We start from the raw sequence: 19,138 nt of genomic DNA on the forward strand, positions 1-19,138 counted from the left end.
GCCAAGTAGGGGTATTTTGAGCACTCGCTTGCCGCTCGAGGGCTGCCACGGCTCGTCATAAATTTTATTTGAAATATCTTCGCGATGAATTAGACGCACATATTTACAGAAATGGTAGTTTATAAGACATACTGCCCGAATAGGTGGTTTTCCAAAAATCGACTTTCTCGCTATTTTTTCAGTTTTCAAAGGCTGCGTCCCCCCCTCAAGTTTAATTATAATATTGGCTATCCCTGTTTGCTCTTTGATCCAAACCGCTCTCTATTTGTCTCTTAACGTTACTCCTAATTTTCTTTGTTCCATCACTCTTTTCGCATTACTTGTTTTCGAGCTTCTTTGTAAGTGTCCAAGTTTCTGCCCCATATGTCAGCACTGGTAGAATGCATTGGTTGTACACCTTTCTTTTCAATGATAATGCTAAGCTTCCAGTCAGCATCTGATTACGTCTGCCGTATGCTCTCTAACCCATTTTTACTCTTCTATGAATTTCCTTCTCATGATCAGGGTTCCCTATGATTAATTGACCTCTCGTCACTGAAGAATCCTACAGGAAGGCTTGGGTGCTCGGCTTTACGGTTACAGAAGTACACCTTTGATGTTCTGTACAAATCTGGCCAGATGCATCAAGATGCTGACTGTTTATCACGCTACCCTTTCGACCCTCCCGACACCGCCGAATGTAATACCGGTGACTCCATCACAGCTATTTCAGATCTGGCCAACATCTGCACAAAACAGAAAAGTGACGACATGTTAGGATCTACAATAGGCTGCCTCCACTTTCGTCAGCCCAACCCTTCATGACAATATTCTTTACCGTTGTAGTACCACTCCCGATTGCCCAGTGCTTCTGCTTGTTCTCCCCAAGCAACTTTGTGCTACTGTTCTCAAAGAACTCCACGATGCCCCAACAGCTGGCCATGTTGGCGCCGCACATACAATCAAGTGAGGCGCTATTTTTTCTAGCCTGGTCTGTACTGATCTGCTCGACGCTACATTGCTAGGTATGACCTTTGTCAGCGACGCAAATGGCCCTTGGCGTTACCTGCAGGCCTTCTACAGCCTACTGACATATCCGAGGAGCCGTTCTATTGCATCAATCTGAACAAGTGGGTCGCAGTTGAGGCCGACTATCCTATGCAGTGTGCTATCACGTGAGCTTTGCTGACTAGTTGCGCCACTGACATTGCCAATTTCCTATTTCATGACGTTACCCTTCATCATGGTGCCCCTAGGCAACTGCTCACTGACCCGAGGCTGCTGCTCCTTGTATAAAGTTGTCGATGACCTCCTTTCTTCCTGTTCTGTGGAGCACAAGCACACTAGGGCATACCACCCGCAGACCAACAGGCTTACCGAGAGGCTGAGCCGCACCTTAACCAATATTCTGGCGATGTACATGCCTGACGATAATCGGGACTGGGAGAGCACTTTGCCATACGTCACGTTTGCATACAACTCATCCCATCACAACACCGCCAGTTTTTCACCAGTTTACCTGTTATTTGGCTTCCACCCAGCATTGCCTTTCAACACGTTACTACCTGCCGTAGTACAAGATTGCACACAGCATGCCCGCAATGCTGCCGCACGAGCCCACCTTGCACGTCAGATTGCTCATGAGTGACTATCCGACTCGCAATTATTTCAGAAGGACCACTATGACCGTAACCACCGACACCTCTGCTTTTCTGCAGGATCTCTTGTACTTCTCTGGGCTCCATCTCGTTGTGTAGGTCTTTCCGAAAAGCTTTTATCATGTTACACCAGACCTTACATGGTTTTATGGCAACTTAGTGACATTAACTATGAGATCGTGCCACTGGACAGTTCTTCACCATCTACCCCCTCATCTTGTGACGTCATGCACATATCCCGGTTGAAGCCATACTTTTCCGCCTACTGGAGAGGTTAGATATTATGAGCCCTCTCCTTGGACTAATGAAGAAGACGATGATGGTCGGGACATTGCGTGCGTTTAGCCATCTTGGCCATCCCTGTAAATAGTCTCTTTTTATAAATTGTGCTTCGCTTCCATCCATTTGACGCCCCATCACAATATAATTAATAAACTCTAAGGTGTTCCATAACAGCTGTTGCCAAAAGACATTTTCGCCTTAGTACAGCCATGTTACATGGTCAAGCATATGCAAGGTATTGAGGTGAGGCATATCAAGAGTGCAAGGGGCCACTGCTGTAAGTCATAAAAAGTGTTCGTTAATTATACATGCGTGCACCTGCCCTCTCCTGTCACTGTACAAATGCCGAAATGCCTGATAAGTGTACTGGCAGGCCTTTAAAACTAGTTCAGATGTGGCTGTGGTGGTTTGAGCACTGTCAAAAGCGTGAACTTGTTTTTGCGGACCGCCCGATATTTCAGATGTTTTTTACGGATTTTCGGTGTTCGAAAAATTGGACCTTGACTGAATATGCAACGTAAATGGCCGACAGCTCCTCTCCTGGCTGTGGCAGTTGATTTGTGCAACATCCAGCAACTGATTCTGCATCTTCTACATCTTGCAGCATAGAAGGAACAAGGACACAGATGAGTACAGTGTTTTTTTTACATGCTTACCATTCCTTGTGTGTCAGAGAACTTAGTAGTGAAACCTGTATCTCAACTAAATCGGCACATCCTGTTCCACTGGCTAAAGGATCTAAAACATAACATAGGTTCTAGAATATGCATACCTCAAAGCAGACAACTGAGCTGGCCTCTTCCAAGCAGACGTCAACATAGTCCAGGGATAACCTTGTCATGCGGTATTTGAGGTCATCTGATACAGGGCATGGACAGCCAGACTCAGCATGAGAGCACTCATTCTGAGGTTGGTCATGCCGACAATGAATGCGGCCTTGGGGGGGCACCAACGCTGCACTGCTGTGCTGTGCCTGCTGCACGAATAGCTCTGCTCCAGCAACCAGGTCGTACAACTGCAAAAAAAGACAAAGCTTGTTTTGGCTTCTCCAAGACCTAGAACATCAAAGATGTAACCAAAGATGGTCATGCCACCGTAATGCCCAATAGACACTATGCTTAGTGCACCCCACTGACCAACAAGGCTTAATAAAATATTTTTTATATCTCTCTATATTGGATAGCAATTTTTAATGCATAGGTTGCCTCATAGAGAGGTCAATTTTACCAATGTAAAGGGGCCATGACATCAAATTTTCGAGCTAGCATTATGCCTTACAAGTTAAATTTTATACATTTCAGCAAACTGGAAAACTTGAGCACATTCAGTGCAGTCAAAAATTTCTATTTTAATTACAAGTATTTCATTCTTGTATGTACATGTGCCTCAGCAGTCATCCCGGGATAGTTTTTGCTAACATTTTCTGGTTTGTGCTGTTTTTATCATGCGAGTGAAAGACTTGCGAACACAATGCAATGGCAATACTCTCGCTGTGCTGTTTGGTGCCAGAGTATGCAGTGCTAGAAGAGCCTGGCACAGCGTGCACATGGTTTCAGGATGTTTCAGGGCACAAAAGACAGTAATAATCTTGTGCCTTTTTTTGTAACATAAGCCACATCAAAATGGTGGTCGCTGTTGTTGGGAGGGACTTAAAGGGGCCCCTAAATCACCTTCAATATTCTTTAAACATTTCAAGTAACCACACACATCGAGTTCAGAATGCTGTCACGATCAACGATGCCCTATGCAGCAGCGCTACATACCGCAGGCACACCCTAAAATAAAAAAAAAAGCAATCCCATGCTCTTCTCTGGGCCTTTCCGGTATCCCCAGCGCTTGTCATGACGTCACCAGCAGCAGGTGCCGTCGATTGGTTGAACAAGAACCTATGACTTCCGGGTAGTCTGCTAGCAGGTGCGCATGCTCCCTGCTCTTCCTCATCATGTTGTTTGCTTGTGCATGCTTGCAAATTGGTAACTATGGCCTGCAACGCAAGTGCCAAATCACTCGCGTTCCAACACAGTCATGCTTAGTGGTCTGATTAGCTGCGCGAACAAAGTCTGATAGTGTTTTGCGAAAGCGCCGACTGGAAAAACGAAACGACGTGAGACTGGCTGCCTCATGATGACACCCTGCACAATGCCTGGTGCGCAAATAACGTGCGCACAGTGTAGGGTCCATAGCAGCACGTTTTGCAGGCACACAGGCCAGTACGGCAGCAACAGTGGCTAGCCAAGAAGCGCGGAGTCCTAGCAACCAGAAGTGGACAGTGTTCAGAAAAGCATGTTGGCGGTGACCTATGTCATGTGACATTTGGAGGGGCACTCGGCGACAAGGAGACCAAGCGACGAATGAAGCGTAGCAAAGGAAAGAGCAAAATGAGCAAAGGCTGCATTTCGATCATCAAGCGCTTGTAACTCCACTATTATGGCACCGTTTTGAAAAATTCTTGCAGCTATGTGTTCATCGCAGCTGCGTGTTCATCGCAGATTCATGTACTACTGTCACACCACAAATAAACTTCAACATCTGGGTTGTTTAGGGGCCCTTCAAAGACAGCGATTTCAAACTGAAATTTTCGATTAATGCGTGCTCTGAAAGCTAAACTGTATTGTGTGTATAACCACACTGACCGCTCAGCTCTATGTTACATAATAGGCTGAGAATAGTTTGATGACCACGCTGTGAACCCTTTATACTCCTGCTCATAACTAAACATATTCAATTATGTTGCACTTTTGTTAAACACTTAAGTGTCTTATAATGGTGTGAAGAAAGAAAAGAAAGGGAACTGAGGTGTCCAATTTTTGTTACAACCACGTGAAGTGCAGATAATGAAGCCAACGAAAGCATAGAGGAAATTACGTGTAGAAATGATAAGCTAGTAGTAAATGAAAGCGGATAAAAAAACAACTTTACTCCTCTATGCATGCCTTGGAGATATCACACAACATGTGCATAAGCTCCTATGTACAGATACACAATTTCAAATGACTTTGGGTGACTCTATAGAAACGGCAGCACCTCTCAAGAACCAGTGGTGTTGAATGCATGTGAAATATCAAACATAATGTTGGCGCCGTAGATGTACAGCAAAACCCATCGAAGGGGTAAATATCTCTCTAAACGGCAGTTTTAAGAGGCATACTGCACTTAAACTGAAACTTACACAGTCTCTTAAAGTGACGTGCTCTTGGACGTGAGCTACATGGTTAGAAGAACTGCTCCATCAAACTTCCTTTTTTGTTATTGTTTTTCCAATTCTGTAGTTTTACGAGTCAAAACCACAATTCATTATGAGGCATGCTGTAGGGAGAAACTCCGCATAAATATTGACCACCTGAGGTTCTTTAGCCTGCACCTAATGCACAATACATGAGCACTTCTCCATTTTACCCCCCATCAAAACGCGGCTGCTACAACCAGGATTCAATCTTGCACCCTCGGTCTTAGTAACATAATCCGTGGGGAAGCGTGACTCTCACGCGTCCCCTGATAAGTTATTTTCCCGCAAAGCCCCCCGTCTCCTGTAATCCGGCTTCGCTGCGTGGCCTGGTGCCCGCGGTAGTCGATGTGGTTGAAGCGCATTGCAAGATGGTGAGAGTGTGGCTCTGCTAACTGCTGGTCAGCTGGCCACACAGCTGGTCAGTTGCAGTTGGCAGTTATGCGGTGCAGACACTTGTTTCGGTGCTCTTCGAATTACGCATGGTGACCGGGACCGGACGAACGGATGACTGCGAGAGCACCGTGACTACGACAAATAGATGAGTTATTTCCTCTATTATTTTTAGAATTTATATTAAGGCTAGTTTTTAGATCTAGGCTAGTCAGGTGAAGTGCTTTTGAAAGAGCAGGTCAGTGACCTAACGGTCGAGTCTTTTCCGGCCGGCAGCTATAGATTTGCGGGGCTCATTTGTGAGTTAACTAGTTTAGACAGCTAGTTAGTATTTCTTTTCTAGGCGATCGGTTTTTTGTGGTAAGCAGAATTTTACTTGAGCACGTTGTTGCAAGTGGTTTTTTTTTTCTAGCTTTTGTAGTAGCGATATAGAGTGCTGCTAAGATGGTCAAGCAACTGAAGGTTAAATGCAAGGAGTGTGAGGCGTCGGTGAATTGTAAGGAAACACAGTTCGAAACTGTAGAGGAGGCCTGACAAGGACAGGGCTGACAAAGCGAACACCAGCCTAGCGTTACGTATGGATGCTCTAGAAAAAGAGCTGCAGGTAGAGAGGGCAGAGAAGCGCAAACTTCAAGGGCAGCTTAGTGAATTGTTGGATGAAAAAATGGCTGACGCCGCCATGCGAAGTCACACTGGCAGACTTTCCCGCGCCAGCCACGTGGATGGGGCCTGCACTGGAATGGACAGTGATAGGAAAGATGGTCAGGTAGGTTCAGACAAGAATAGCTATGCACACGTGGCAACTAGGAAGTCACGAGGCGATGGAGAGGAGGGAACAAGCTAACCCCAAGGAATGAGGTCACAGTCAATGATAAGAGGCAGCATAATCTGGAAGTTAGGAGGGAGGAAGGGAATACCCTAGTGCTTATTGGTGGCGACTCAAATATGGGTAGGTGCAAAAGAACTATAATGGAGCGTGTCAAGGGTGATAAGCGGGTAGCCGTCGGGGCGTTTCCAGGCAGGACAATGGACGCAGTACTGAGAGACAAAAAGCGAACTTCCTAAGAATGTAGCAGAACGCAATTCGGTAGTGGTAGCGGTGGGGATAAATGATGTCCTGAATGGTGAAGCCGCAAAAATAGTGGAAAGATTAGCGGAGGAAGTTGATTATTTAAGGGCGATAGCACAGCAAGTCCAGATCGTGGTATGCACAGTGCCGGAGGTGCAAGGACGGAACGGAGAAATTACCAAGGATGTTGTGGCTGTTAATCGGGAGATAAGAAAGCTAAGCCAGGAGAAAAGCTTTGAAGTGGCAGACATTAACAGAGAACAGCATAGAGCAGGCTTTGGTGGAGGCTTTACACAAGATGGCATCCACTCTAATGGAAGGCTAGGAGCCGAGATCAGCTGGCAGTAGCTTTTCTAGGGGGTCCACTGCGTCTCGGGGAGCAGGAATAGGTAGAAACAATGTAGAAAGTGCAATAGAGGCAGACGCCAATAAAATGGCCACTAGGAGGTCCAGGAAGAAAATTACAAAAAAGAAATTTAGCATTAGGATCAGGTACAAGGCAGTAGAAAGAGAGCGAAGTGGTTAGAAATAGAACAGCAGTTAAAGGACAAAGAAGTAGGTCTACACGTACGCGCTATGCAAAGCACATCTCAGGGATCTAGAAGACCCACTGTTTATTGAGGGCTACGTCTGGGAAGGGAGCAACAGAACAACAACGAAGAGGAAGGGAGGAGTAGTAGGTATGCTGGTACATCAAGGAACAAATTGGCAAAGAATAAAGTCCCCTTGCAAAGAACATGTCTGGGTATCAGGTACAATTGCCGGTAAAAAGACATGGCTAGGAGTAGTTTATTTAGGGACAGGGGGCAAATGCAGGCAAGAAAACAAGGATCTTGTGAAGTGTCTCAATGACGATATCAAGCAGTTTGGAGAAGGTGCCAATATTATTCTGCTGGGTGACATGAATGGCCACATCGAGGATTTGGGTGGATACAGATTGTAACGGGAAGTTGATGCTAGACATCTGTGAGCAACACAACCCAGTTATAGTAAATAGAGAAACTAAGTGTGAGGGACAAATCACATGGGAATCCCGTAACAGGCAAACGACCATTTACTACTGCTTGATGTTGCAGGGGATGTATATCAAGCTCGCAATAATGGAAATAGATGAAGAAGGGAAGTACAGCCTCGGAAGTGATCATAACCGTATTAGTCTACAACTGGAAGCCCTGCTCAATAGAGAAATGCAGGGAAGTCAAAAAGAGTACGCAAAATTAAATGACAAATAAATAGCGCAAATAGCGGCCGGCATACAGAATGCAATAGAAAAACATCCCATGGAAAAGTGGGATTATAATCAGTTAGAACTACTCATTAGTACAAAAATAAAAGAAGTAAAAGGAGTAAACCACTGGAGAGGAAAGAGGAAGCCACGAAGTTGGTGGAATAAGGAAATTATGGACACCATCGAACAACGACGGTTGGCATCACGGGAACACAGAGAAGCAAAGAGGGCGTAGTTATCTGAAGAGGAAATAGACAAAAATGGGAATCTTATCGATAAAAGAAACAACAAGTGCAGGTCCTTGTCCAGGCTAAAATAAAGCAGTCCTCTGATCACTGGCCCGCTGAAGTTCGCAATGCAACTAAAGGCAGGTTAAGAAAATTCTGGAACCATATAAGCTGGCTGGGTAAAGCAAATCACAGAAAGCAGGAACAGATACATGATGCCAAGGGAAAATGTTTAGAGGGAGATGACGCTGTGAACTACATTGGTTGTGTTGTAGCTGAGTCATTCAGAAAAGACGATAGGGTAATCGCCCCAAATGAGGGAGCAACACAATAGAATACTGCTGAGAACTGACCAATCTTAACTGAAAAAAGGCGGAAGCAAATGTTCCAAAAGGCACGTCCACAGGGATAGACGAAATTCCAATCAATTTAATTAATGAACTTGGCCCAAGAAGCAAGGAAATGCTGATAAAAGCATTGGAGGCAGTCATAACAAATAAGCAAATTCCGCACAGCTGGAAACAGAGTAAAATGAATTTGATTTATAAAGGGAAAGGCGATAAGACGAACATAGAATCCTTCCGACCAAATACGATAACATCAGTTATATATAGGCTGGCAATGCAGGTGGTAAAATTAAAAATGCAGTCATGGGTAGAAAGTAATGGAATACTCGTAGAACTTCAGAACGGGTTCAGATGTGGTAGGCGCTTAGATGATAGCCTGTTCGTGCTTACACAGTGCCTAGAAATAGCTAAGGCAGAAAATAGACCTCTGTATTTAGCCTTCCTGGACATAAGCGGTGCATACGACAATGTGAACAGGGAATTCCTGTGAAACATATCAAAAGATGAAGGTATTGGTCATGAGGGAATTGATTTCCTACAGGAAATATATCGAGAAAATACTGTTGAAAGACCATGGGAAGGAATTAAGGGTATGACAACTGTCGAGGTACACAAAGGATTAAGGCAAGGTTGTCCTCTATCACCGCTGCTGTTCATGTTTTATATGATAAGTATGGAAAGAAGGCTACAAGGAAGCAATCTAGGGTATAATTTGTCGTACAGATTAGGTGGAAAGGTGGTAGAGCAACGACTACTGGGTTTAATGTATGCAGGCAATATTGTACTGTTAGCAGATAGCCAGGAAGATTTGCAAACTCTAGTTGATTATTGTGGAGACGAAGGAGACAGTCTAGGTTTTAGTTATAGTGCAGCTAAGTCCATTGGGATGTTTTTCAACGATACAACTGATCAGGAGCTTACAATACAAGGTCATGAAATACCCAGAGTGGCCGAATACAAATATCTTGGGGTATGGATAAACAAAGGGCAGATGTACACGGAAAAGCACGAGCAGTCTCTCATAACAAAAGGCCGGGATAATGCCGGGATAATGAAACATAGGGCATTGTGGGCGTACAACAGGTATGAAGTACTGAGAGGTATTTGGAAAGGAATAATGGTGCCAGGGCTTACTTTCGGGAATGTGGTCCTGTGCTTAAGGGCAGAAGCTCAGTCGAGACAAGAAGTAAATCAGGGAGCTGTTGGAAGGTTAGCACTAGGTGCCCAGGGCGAAACCACAAATGAGGCAGTACAGGGGGATATGGGTGAGGCATCGTTCGAAGCACAGGAAGCTCCGAGTAAAATTCTATATGAAAAACGCCTCAGGAAGCTGGACGTTAACAAGTGGGCAGCTAAGGTATTTAAATACCTATACAGAAAGAGCATTGACTCACAATGGCAGAAAATAACTAGGAAGCTAACCAGTAAGGATGCCAGACACGAGGATGAAGAAAGACAGAGCATTAAACGACAGGCAAAAAACGCAGAAGGTAAAAATTCGATAAATTAAATGGAAAAGAAGCATAGTGCTGAACTATATTGATACTGGAAACACCAGATCAGGAAGGAAGCGTCTTATGATTACTCAAGAGGCAGTGCCCTACTCTTTGAAGCTAGGTCAGGATGTTTTAGAACATGCAGCTATAAAAAGAAATTTAACGCAGAAGAAGACACATCTACTGTGTGTGGTAAATCTGTAGAAACAATAGAACACCTCATACTAAAATGTGATGGTATCCATCCCGATGTCGATGCGGGCACAGTCACACTTCCTGAGGCCCAGGTTTACAGATAACAATAGTCATGTAAATAAATATGCGGTGGAAATTAGGAAAAAGTGATTGGAAGATTGGTGGCTCAAAAGCAGAGAGATGACATAAGGTTAAAAGTGTAGGAAGAAGTATTTAAAGAAAATGGCAAATTTTTATTAACTTACAACACAGTTAAACAAAAATAAAAACCTGAGCATGGTGGCAAATGCCATCACCCCGTTTCAAAGGGGACGCTCCTACCTTCCATCAATCCATCCATCCATAACCCCCCCTAGCAGTCGGGTTACTTGGGCGGGGAAAGGAAATGGCTCTTCCTCTTTGGCTCGGGATCAGCAAGCAGCATGGACATTCCGCGCATGCGTCGATCCATGCTCCTGCGAGACCGTCTCACGAGGCCAACCCCGGAATGGACGAACATAATCATTCGAACGCTCTACCGTTTGCGTGACCGTACGCACGAACGACCAGCCATTGGTGTCCAGCATTGAGCGACCATATTCACTCGTCATCCAGTCGCAGTGAGTCGGACTTCCGCGATTTGTCGTGCGCCCATCGGCATGATTTGTGGATAGCAACTCGGCTAGGAGGCATTCATCTATTAAAGGTGCAATAAATGCCCTTGTGATTGTTTGCACTACTGTGTTGTCGTTCCTTTGTCTCAAGAGCACAGGTGAGAACCCCACAAGATGTTCCAACGTTGTTGCAGTTGACGCCGCTGGTTGCTTTATTCGTTCGAACCCGACGTAGCTGCAATTACCGCGCAACGGGTTGGGGAGTACAACAGAACGACTGTGTGGGGCTAGATCCGGAGCTCGCCTTCAGCCCTAGCCACACGCAGAGTGGAACCCCCGCATTTGGCAGCCAAACGTGGACCTCCTGGGGCATCGGGACAATAGCTTTAACAGTTTTGCTTTGTTCAAGACCTTTGTTTGAACCGAAGCGTAGGGCTGGTGTGGATTTTGATCACTAGCATGAGGGGCGTGCCTTCTTGAGCAAGGCGACAGTTGCTGTAGTGTGTTTAAACTATTTAACATGCTACGCTCTTTCGAAAGTTTTTTTTTTAATTATTGTTACGTTTCGCCTACGACGCACGGTATAGCCAGCGCGGATGCAATGGACGCCGGTGCTTTGTTCAAAGCGGCGGACATTTTGGCCCGTTCAGCGCCGCCGCAACGCCTCCCCGCCAAGCGCGTCCGGGCATGTTTCAATGCCACGTGTCTTCGTGTGTGTGTGTGCATGTTGGTGCCCACGCTTGTCAAAGCGCGGCAGCCGGGGAGAGGAGCTCCCCAAGTGTGAAGCGAGGAGGGCTGTCCGGCGCCGGCCCGGCGAATGCGTCACCTACTCGTCTCAACGTGTCTCTCAGCGCGTCCGTGCCCCGCCGTCACGTGCGCCTCTGACGAGGCGTTCTTTCTTGCCCTTGACTGCGAGAGTATAAAAGCAGCTGCCCCCGGACGCCAAGAGAGAGGCTCCGAATTCTTCCGTCGAGTAGCGTGCTCTCCCGTCTCTTGCGACCCATCTTGCGACCCATCTGCAACATTATATTTGTCGGTATGATAGCCATGTGGTCTGCATCCTGGGAGAGCAAGGCTTAGCGCCCCGGAACATTGGCAAATCTGAAGCAAGTGAGTACGGAAGCCTCATTGGTGGTCCGAATTTCTTATGTAAATAGCTTCTTCTATCTCTTTGCATCTGATGAAGTCGTGGCTCTGGAAGCCAGGTGATCGCGGGCCACAGGTGCCACTACAAGCTGATTGGTATTGTGGCCTGGCACAGGGCACTCTGACACCATCAACTCGGATACTGTGTGCACCGAGCGAGGTAGGACCACCTCACAGAGTTGACATCTCCTCCCGGCTGCCTGTGTTGTGCTCATTTTGGGTGTTATTTTTTGGATGCCAGTTGTCAGGGTAGCAACGCCTTAGGCCTAAGGCTTTACGGAACTGCCTGTCGCACGTGGAGGGACAACCTGGTGGACCGTGGCGTTGAGGTGTTGCAAGTTGCTTCCCTCATTCTATTTAGCCTCGCACAAATTGAAATTACTCGTTAGACTCAGGAAAGTGAGCTTTGTTCACATGGACTTAGCGTCTGAGTAGCTACCCGATCTTTTCCTAGCCGAATTCAACATCATACCACGGGGGCGATGTGCATGCAGAATTCCTCTCCCTTGCACTACTTTAGTGATTGTCGAGTGCATTGAGTGTATGCAGCATGAGCGGAGTCACCCTGCTGTCACCTGGATATCATCTACACTGCTGCCCCGGAGTACGATCGAGCTATCCAGGGCAATGGAGATGCTGTGGCCAGCTCACCGCAGTGGCTGGGAAACGAGCCAGCAGTCACCAACGACTTCTGCGGCTCTAGCCAGCAGGGCACCTCGCGCAACTGACGCTTGCTGTTGCTGACTACAGTGTTGTCGTTTCCGAAGTCTGGCCTGGAGTTGTGATGTCAAGTCTGCAGAGCTGCTGCTGTGATTAGTGGGCACCAGCGGTGTATCCCAAGGACAATGTTGGCTCGCACGTTATGGAAAGTACGTGGACATCTCCTCGGCCCGGCCACTGCTGCATGTACTACGTCTTGTTCGCAAAGCATGCCTTGATGTTAGACCATGTGACATGTTTCCTGGGAATATGTAATGATTTAAGGTTGGGGGGGATGCACGACTCTCACGCGTGCCCTGATATGTTGTTTTCCCCGCATGTCTCGCGTATCCTGTAATCCGGCTTCTTCACGTAGCTTAGTGCCAGCGGCGGTCGCTCTGATTGTAGTGCATTACGAAAGATGGAGCGAGTGTGTTGCTGCTAGCGCCACCTCGCTCCAAGCACACTTAGAGCTCCAAGTGAGGCGGAGCAAGGCACGGTTCTCGGAGTTTGCGCGCACGGTTGACTGTAGTTGCCAGAGAGGACCAGATGGTGCTAGTGCGGCGGCGAGAGGGGAAGGAAGACACAGGTGGCACACAGTGTGTGTGGTGTGGTATATGCGAATGGACAGCATGTGGACAGCGTATGGTAAGAGTTGCAGAGTGGAGTAATAAAGTTTGCAGGGTGCATGTTGGCCTGTCGTCGTTCGTAACAAGCTAATATAGACTATCATGCGGATACGTCAAGAAATTTAAAAACATGCCTATCCTCCACCTTTATACTATTACTTAGCTTTCAAGGTATAAAAAATTACTTAATTATTCTGAGACCGTTTTTCTTGACATGTCATCTCCTAAACAGTCTCAATGTACTGTTTCAGAATTCTGGCATATTTAATTTTGCTGCACTCAATCTGCATCGGTGCAAAGTGTTACACTACAGTGTCCCACATTTATTAAATACACTGATGTCGAAAAAAATCTTCCTTGAAGAATGTCGCATGCATGGTGTTGGAGAGCATTTTCTGTACAAACCTTTCTTATGTACTGTGCTGAAGTACTTCGTACTTGCCATATTTCTTTGGTTGTATGTTGTTTTATCTATTTACTGCGTATTGTTTTAAACATGGATGTATCTTGCGCCAGTTGTAAGCCAAAAATTAGGGGAAGCACGGGCACTTACAGGTGAAGCATGTTCACTTTTAACTTGTGCCTGCACGGATGGTTATGATCTAAATAAAATGCCCTAGAAGTTGAACTTGAACTTCAGCAGAATCTCGTTAATTCGAAGTCGAAGGGGACTGCAAATTCATTTATATAAAACAAAGCTCTAACTTAAAAGAGCCCCTTTAAATATAGCACCCTATCAATTGTACGATACAGTGTGCAAAACAAAAACCGCGACTGGGCGTGCATTGAAAGAAGTCATGTTTCCGCCATCAGCACGCGATGGCAGGTGCCCTAAGTAGTCTCGAGTTCCATATAAAGTCCAGGTTCAATTAGACTGCGCTTCATGCGTCATTTCCTGTGGGTGAGAGAAAAAGCAATATGCAACGGTGAGCCAAAAAAGGAGGGTGGCTTCGTGCGCACCATCCTCCTGAGTGCCCAGTTATGGAGATGAGGTGATCTAGAATGCTTTAGTATGTGGGGTTCCCACACCTGCTCTTGGGACAAAGGAACGACAACACAGTAGTGCAAACAATCACAAGGGCATTTATTGCACCTTTCATAGATCAATGCCTGCTAGCCGAGTTGCTGTCCACAAAGCATGCCGGTGGGCGCGCGACAAATCTAGAAGTCCGATTCACCGTCACCGGATAAAGAGCGAATATGTTCGCCCCACGCTGGATCCCAACGCCTGGTCGTTTGCGCGTACGGTGGCGCGTTCGAAGGCGGCCACGCGAGATGGTTTCACAGAAGCATCGATCGACGCACGCGCAGGATGTCCACCGCGCTCACCGGCCCGCCGCCCAAGAGTCAGCGTGTTCTCCCTTGCGCCCAAGTAACCCTGCCGCAGCGCAACACTCGCGCCATCTCTCGTACTGCGCTTCAACCATTACGACCGCTGCGGGCACCAGGCAACGCGGCGAAGCCGCACTGCAGGGGATGGAGCCATGAAGGGAAAAGAAGACCTCAGGGGATGCGTGAGAGTCGCGCATCTCCACATTCCCCCACCCCTATATCATTACATATTCCGGCAAAAAATCGTGCACGGTCTAACATCAACACGTGCTTCGCGAACAAGATGGTACATGCAACAGTGGCCGCGCCGAAGAAATGTCCACACGCTGTCCGTAGCATGCGAGCCGACATTGTCCCTGGGTACACTACCGGCGTCCGCTGGTCACAGCAGCAGCTCTGCAGACTCGACGGCACGATTCCAGGTCAGGAGTCCGGAAACGGCGACGCAGTAGCCGGCACAAGCAAACGTCGCTCGTGCCGACATGCCCTGCTGGCGAGAGCTGCGGTAGCTGTCGGTGACCTCTGGCTCTTTTCTCTGCCACCGAGGGTTTTGAGCTGGATAGAGGCGGCCGCCGAATCCGCTGCGCCGAACTGGCCACAGCATCACCATCGCCCGGGGTGGCACGATCGTAGTCCGGGGCAGCAGCGCAGACGATGTGCAGGTGACAGCAAACCAGGGGTGACTCCACTCACGCTTCGTACACTCAACACACTCGGCAAACACTAACATAGTGCAAGGGAGAGGAAGTCTGCATGCGGATCGCCCACGTGGTACGATGTTCAACTAGGCTAGCAAAAGATCGGGCAGCTACTCGGATGCTAAGTTCAAGTGAACGAAGCTCGCTTCCTTGAGTCAAACGAGTAATTTCAATTCGTGCGAGGCTAAATAGTATGAGGGAAGCAAATTGCAAAACCTCAACGCCACGGTCCACCAGGTTGTGTCCCTCCACGTGCGACAGGCAGCTTCGTAAAGCCTTAGGCCTAAAGCGTCGCTACCCTGACAACAACCGGCATCCAAAACACAACACCCAAAATGGGCGCAAAACAGGCAGCCGCGAGGAGACATCAGCTCTGTTAGGTGGTCCTACTCCGCTCGATGCACACAGCATCCGAGTTGACAGCGCCCACCGTCCCAGACGGTGTCGGAGCGCCCGGTGCCAGGCCCCAATACCAGTCAGCCCGTAGTGGCACCCGTGGCCCGTGGCCACCCGGCTCCCAGAGCCGTGACTTCATCAGAGTCAAAGAGATAGAAGAAGCTATTCACATAACAAATTCGGACCACCCATGAGACTTCCGTACTCACTCTCTTCAGGCTTGCTAATGCTCCGTGGGTGCTAAGCCTCGCTCTCCCAGGATGCAGACCCCGTGGCTCTCGTACCAACGAATGTCACTTGCTTTTAAAAGGCTTAGCATGTTGACAAGTTCAAACACACTACAGCCACCGTCGCCTTTCTCAAGAAAGCCCACCGCCGATGCTAGCGATCAAAATCTACGCTAGCCCTATGCTTCGGTTCAAACAAAGGTCTCGAACGAATCAAAACTGTTAAATCTATCGTCCGATGTCCCAAGAGGTCCACGTTGGGCAGCCAGATGTGGGGTTCTCACATCCATACTCTTGGAACAAACGAACGACAACACAGTAGTGCAAACAATGACAATTTATTGCACCTTTTATAGATCAATGCCTGTTAGCCGAGTTGCTATCCCCAAAATATGCCGATGGGGGCGCGAAAAATCTAGAAGTCCGACTCCCCGCGACCGGATAGCGAGCGAATATGTTCTCCCCATGCTGGATCCCAACGCCTGGTCGTTCGCGCGTATGGTCACGCGAACGGTAGCGCGTTCGAACGCAGGCCACGCGAGGCGGTCTCGCAGAAGCATGGATCGGCGCGCGCGCGGGACGTCTGCGGCACTCGCCGGCCCACCGCCCAAGAGCCAGCGTGTTCTCCCTTGCGCCTAAGTAACCCAGCCGCAGCGCAACACTCGCGCCATCTCTCGTACTGCGCTTCAACCACTCCAACCGCCGCAGGCGCCAGGCCACGCGGCGAAGTCGCACTGCAGGAGATAGAGCCATGCGGGAAAACAAGATCTCAGGGGACGCGTGAGAGTCGTGCATCCCCACAAGTATGGCGGGTGCAGATGAGCACGTGTTGGGAGCTCGCTCTTGCTCCTTTTACATGCGCCACTCTGCTTGCTCTGGTTCGGTCTCGGCTCATCTTTCCGCATCATTTTTATGACATGCAACATTACGGTAGCTAACGATGCATCAAGCCTCCGCGACTGGCTCTAGTTTTTCTGAAAAGCGGTAGACAGGAACGAGAAATTTTGTTCTGAATAACCGTTGCATCATTTTTGGAGTTCAAATTTGTGGGAGTGTTTCTCAATAGATATCCAGAGGACTTTGCCAGGGCGAAACAGAGCAGTTGGAATTATCCGTGAATTCGAATGAAGAGAATTTGAATTATCGGCATATCGCTGTATTACCCTTGCTGCTTATGCGACATAGAAGACAAGCTGCACCCTGTTACTGAATTCACACCCCAAGGGTGCTTCCTACTACACAAAAAATGAAGCCCTCACCTGAGGAACAGTGAGCCGTCCAGTAATATCTCCTGCTTGAAGTTCCACCAGCCAGGCATACTCTAGAGTCTCACTGCCGAGGGGACGTTCTGCTCCCGAGAACAACGCTTGTGCACGTACCTGGAAGGAAAAATCTCTGAGATCGATTGAGTTGTGGGGCACTATTTCATGAATTGTAAGGATGCAGAACTCGCTTAACAAACACTGCGTGACCAAGTGCAACCGTCACAAGCATCACCTATTCTACAATACCCTGCATTCCATCCAGTGCACTTCAGGTAGTGCGCAGTGCAGTTTCCAAGCTGGTGGGGCCCTTGTCACAAAAGGCAATGGTAGCTTTGACATGGGATGCATCTTATTCCAAGTAATTATCACTGCATGGAGCATCAAGCAAATAAGCACAGCAACACTTTTTGCTTTGAGCAATGCTGTATACACAATGCTGTGCAACCAGAAGAGCCAGCGAATGCCGATGCAGCATAAACGACAACAAACTGTCAGCTAGAGTGCCAAACCAAACCAGTACTTTTTATCAGCACAACGCAGTCAGTCAACCGACTTCCTCGTTAATGTGATGGGGTTAAGGGCATGTCCCATAAAATCTGATGTCGGCATCACGATGAGCAAAACGAGAAAGAGGTGAAAGCAGAAGCCAACATTTCGACAAGTGGACTTGTCTTCTACAAGGTGACATATGCTTTCCTCGCCACAGTATATATAGGTGGGGTTCTTCTAAAGGGGAGAGGGCGTAATGCAGGTGGTGCGGCAACGAGCGAAGGTGTGTTAGTGCGTCGAATTGAGAATAAAGGAGTGCTGTGCACAAGGCCAGGGACCCGGCCGTCTGTCAATCACATGTCAACGCCTGTGTGTCAGCCAGCGTGTCAACGGCGGGCACAGCAGCCCTCTATTACCTGTTTCACTGGTGGTCGTAGGCTATCATGTCTCTGAAAAAGATAATAGAGGGAGCGACGGAAACCGGTGCTCGTAAAAAAAAGGAAAATACTGAAATGTTATAAATAAATAAAGGGGGGAAAATGGAAAGAAGAACGGAAAAAAAGAAGAAAAAAAAAGGGGAAAAAAATGCTAAGAAACCAAACTAAGTGTTGTTGCCTATAGCTTGAAATTTAGCATACCGAATAGATTCTAAAGCTCCCTTTGAACATTTATGCCTATTGGTTGCAATGTCTTGAACTTATGGATAAGGTATGATTTTCTGTACTTTCTTTCTCGTTCAGAACGAAAATTTGACTGTAAGATGTAGAGCTTGAGTTTATCAAAGTTATGACCTGTTTGGTTGACATGCTCGGCGATGGCTTTGGGAAGCTATTTAGCTGTGTCCGTGCGATGTCCGTTTAGTCTGACGTTCATTGAGTGTCCTGTTTCACCGATATATTGTTTCTTACAGAAGGGACAATTAAGCATGTAAATCACATCCGAACTTGTACAAGTGAAGCTAGATTTGACTTCGTGTGTATGACTATTTACGGTGCTATTAATTTTAATGCCACTTTGAAGGTGCCTGCAAGTTTTGCACCTTACATTGCATGTTACATTGACAACATATTTATAATATGGGAACACGGCACAAGCGCGTTAACCGACTTAATTAGCCATTTAAATCACTTTCACCCGACTATTAAATTTACTGCTCACCATTCTCCTAGTCAGATCAACTTCCTGGACACGACGGTCTACTATGGGTTTAGTGAGATGTAGCTTGTTGTCGGCACAACGGTCCCATTCGTGTTGCCCTTTTGCCGTTAAGGCTTTTCTAATCACATGGATGCTATTTTTGTATGGAAGTCTTGTGTTTGTTATTTCTTTGCACGCTGCCATCGTTGCACATCTATCAGCTGTTTCATTACCTGGTATCCCAACATGGCTTGGAACCCAGCAGAAACAAATTGACCTCCCGTATTTGTTAAACGCCACCATGTTTAAAATGTCTCCCATCAGGGGTTCACACTCAAATTTCAGCTGTAGAGCCTTCAGTGTGCTTAAAGAATCAGTGTATATGAGTGCATTTTTGTGTTTATCAGTGATAATCTTTTTAACAACAACC

The 19,138-nt window shown here is 47.3% G+C and overlaps 1 protein-coding gene across 4 annotated transcripts in view; it reads right to left on the reverse strand.

Annotated features, from left to right (window-relative positions):
- The window catches only part of tweek (transmembrane protein KIAA1109 homolog tweek), a 576,634-nt gene that overhangs the window by 412,104 nt on the left and 145,392 nt on the right, over positions 1 to 19,138 (reverse strand). For all 4 annotated transcript variants that reach the window (XM_070534911.1, XM_070534912.1, XM_070534910.1 and 1 more), the window contains 2 exons: positions 17,077 to 17,196; positions 2,692 to 2,934 (listed from right to left, as the gene is read on the reverse strand). In XM_070534911.1, coding sequence (XP_070391012.1) covers positions 2,692 to 2,934; positions 17,077 to 17,196 — 363 coding nt within the window. The remainder of the gene's footprint in view (positions 1 to 2,691; positions 2,935 to 17,076; positions 17,197 to 19,138) is intronic.

The sequence above is a fragment of the Dermacentor albipictus genome, chromosome 3 (genome assembly GCF_038994185.2).
Source record: "Dermacentor albipictus isolate Rhodes 1998 colony chromosome 3, USDA_Dalb.pri_finalv2, whole genome shotgun sequence".
NCBI classification, from domain to species: Eukaryota; Metazoa; Arthropoda; class Arachnida; order Ixodida; family Ixodidae; genus Dermacentor; species Dermacentor albipictus.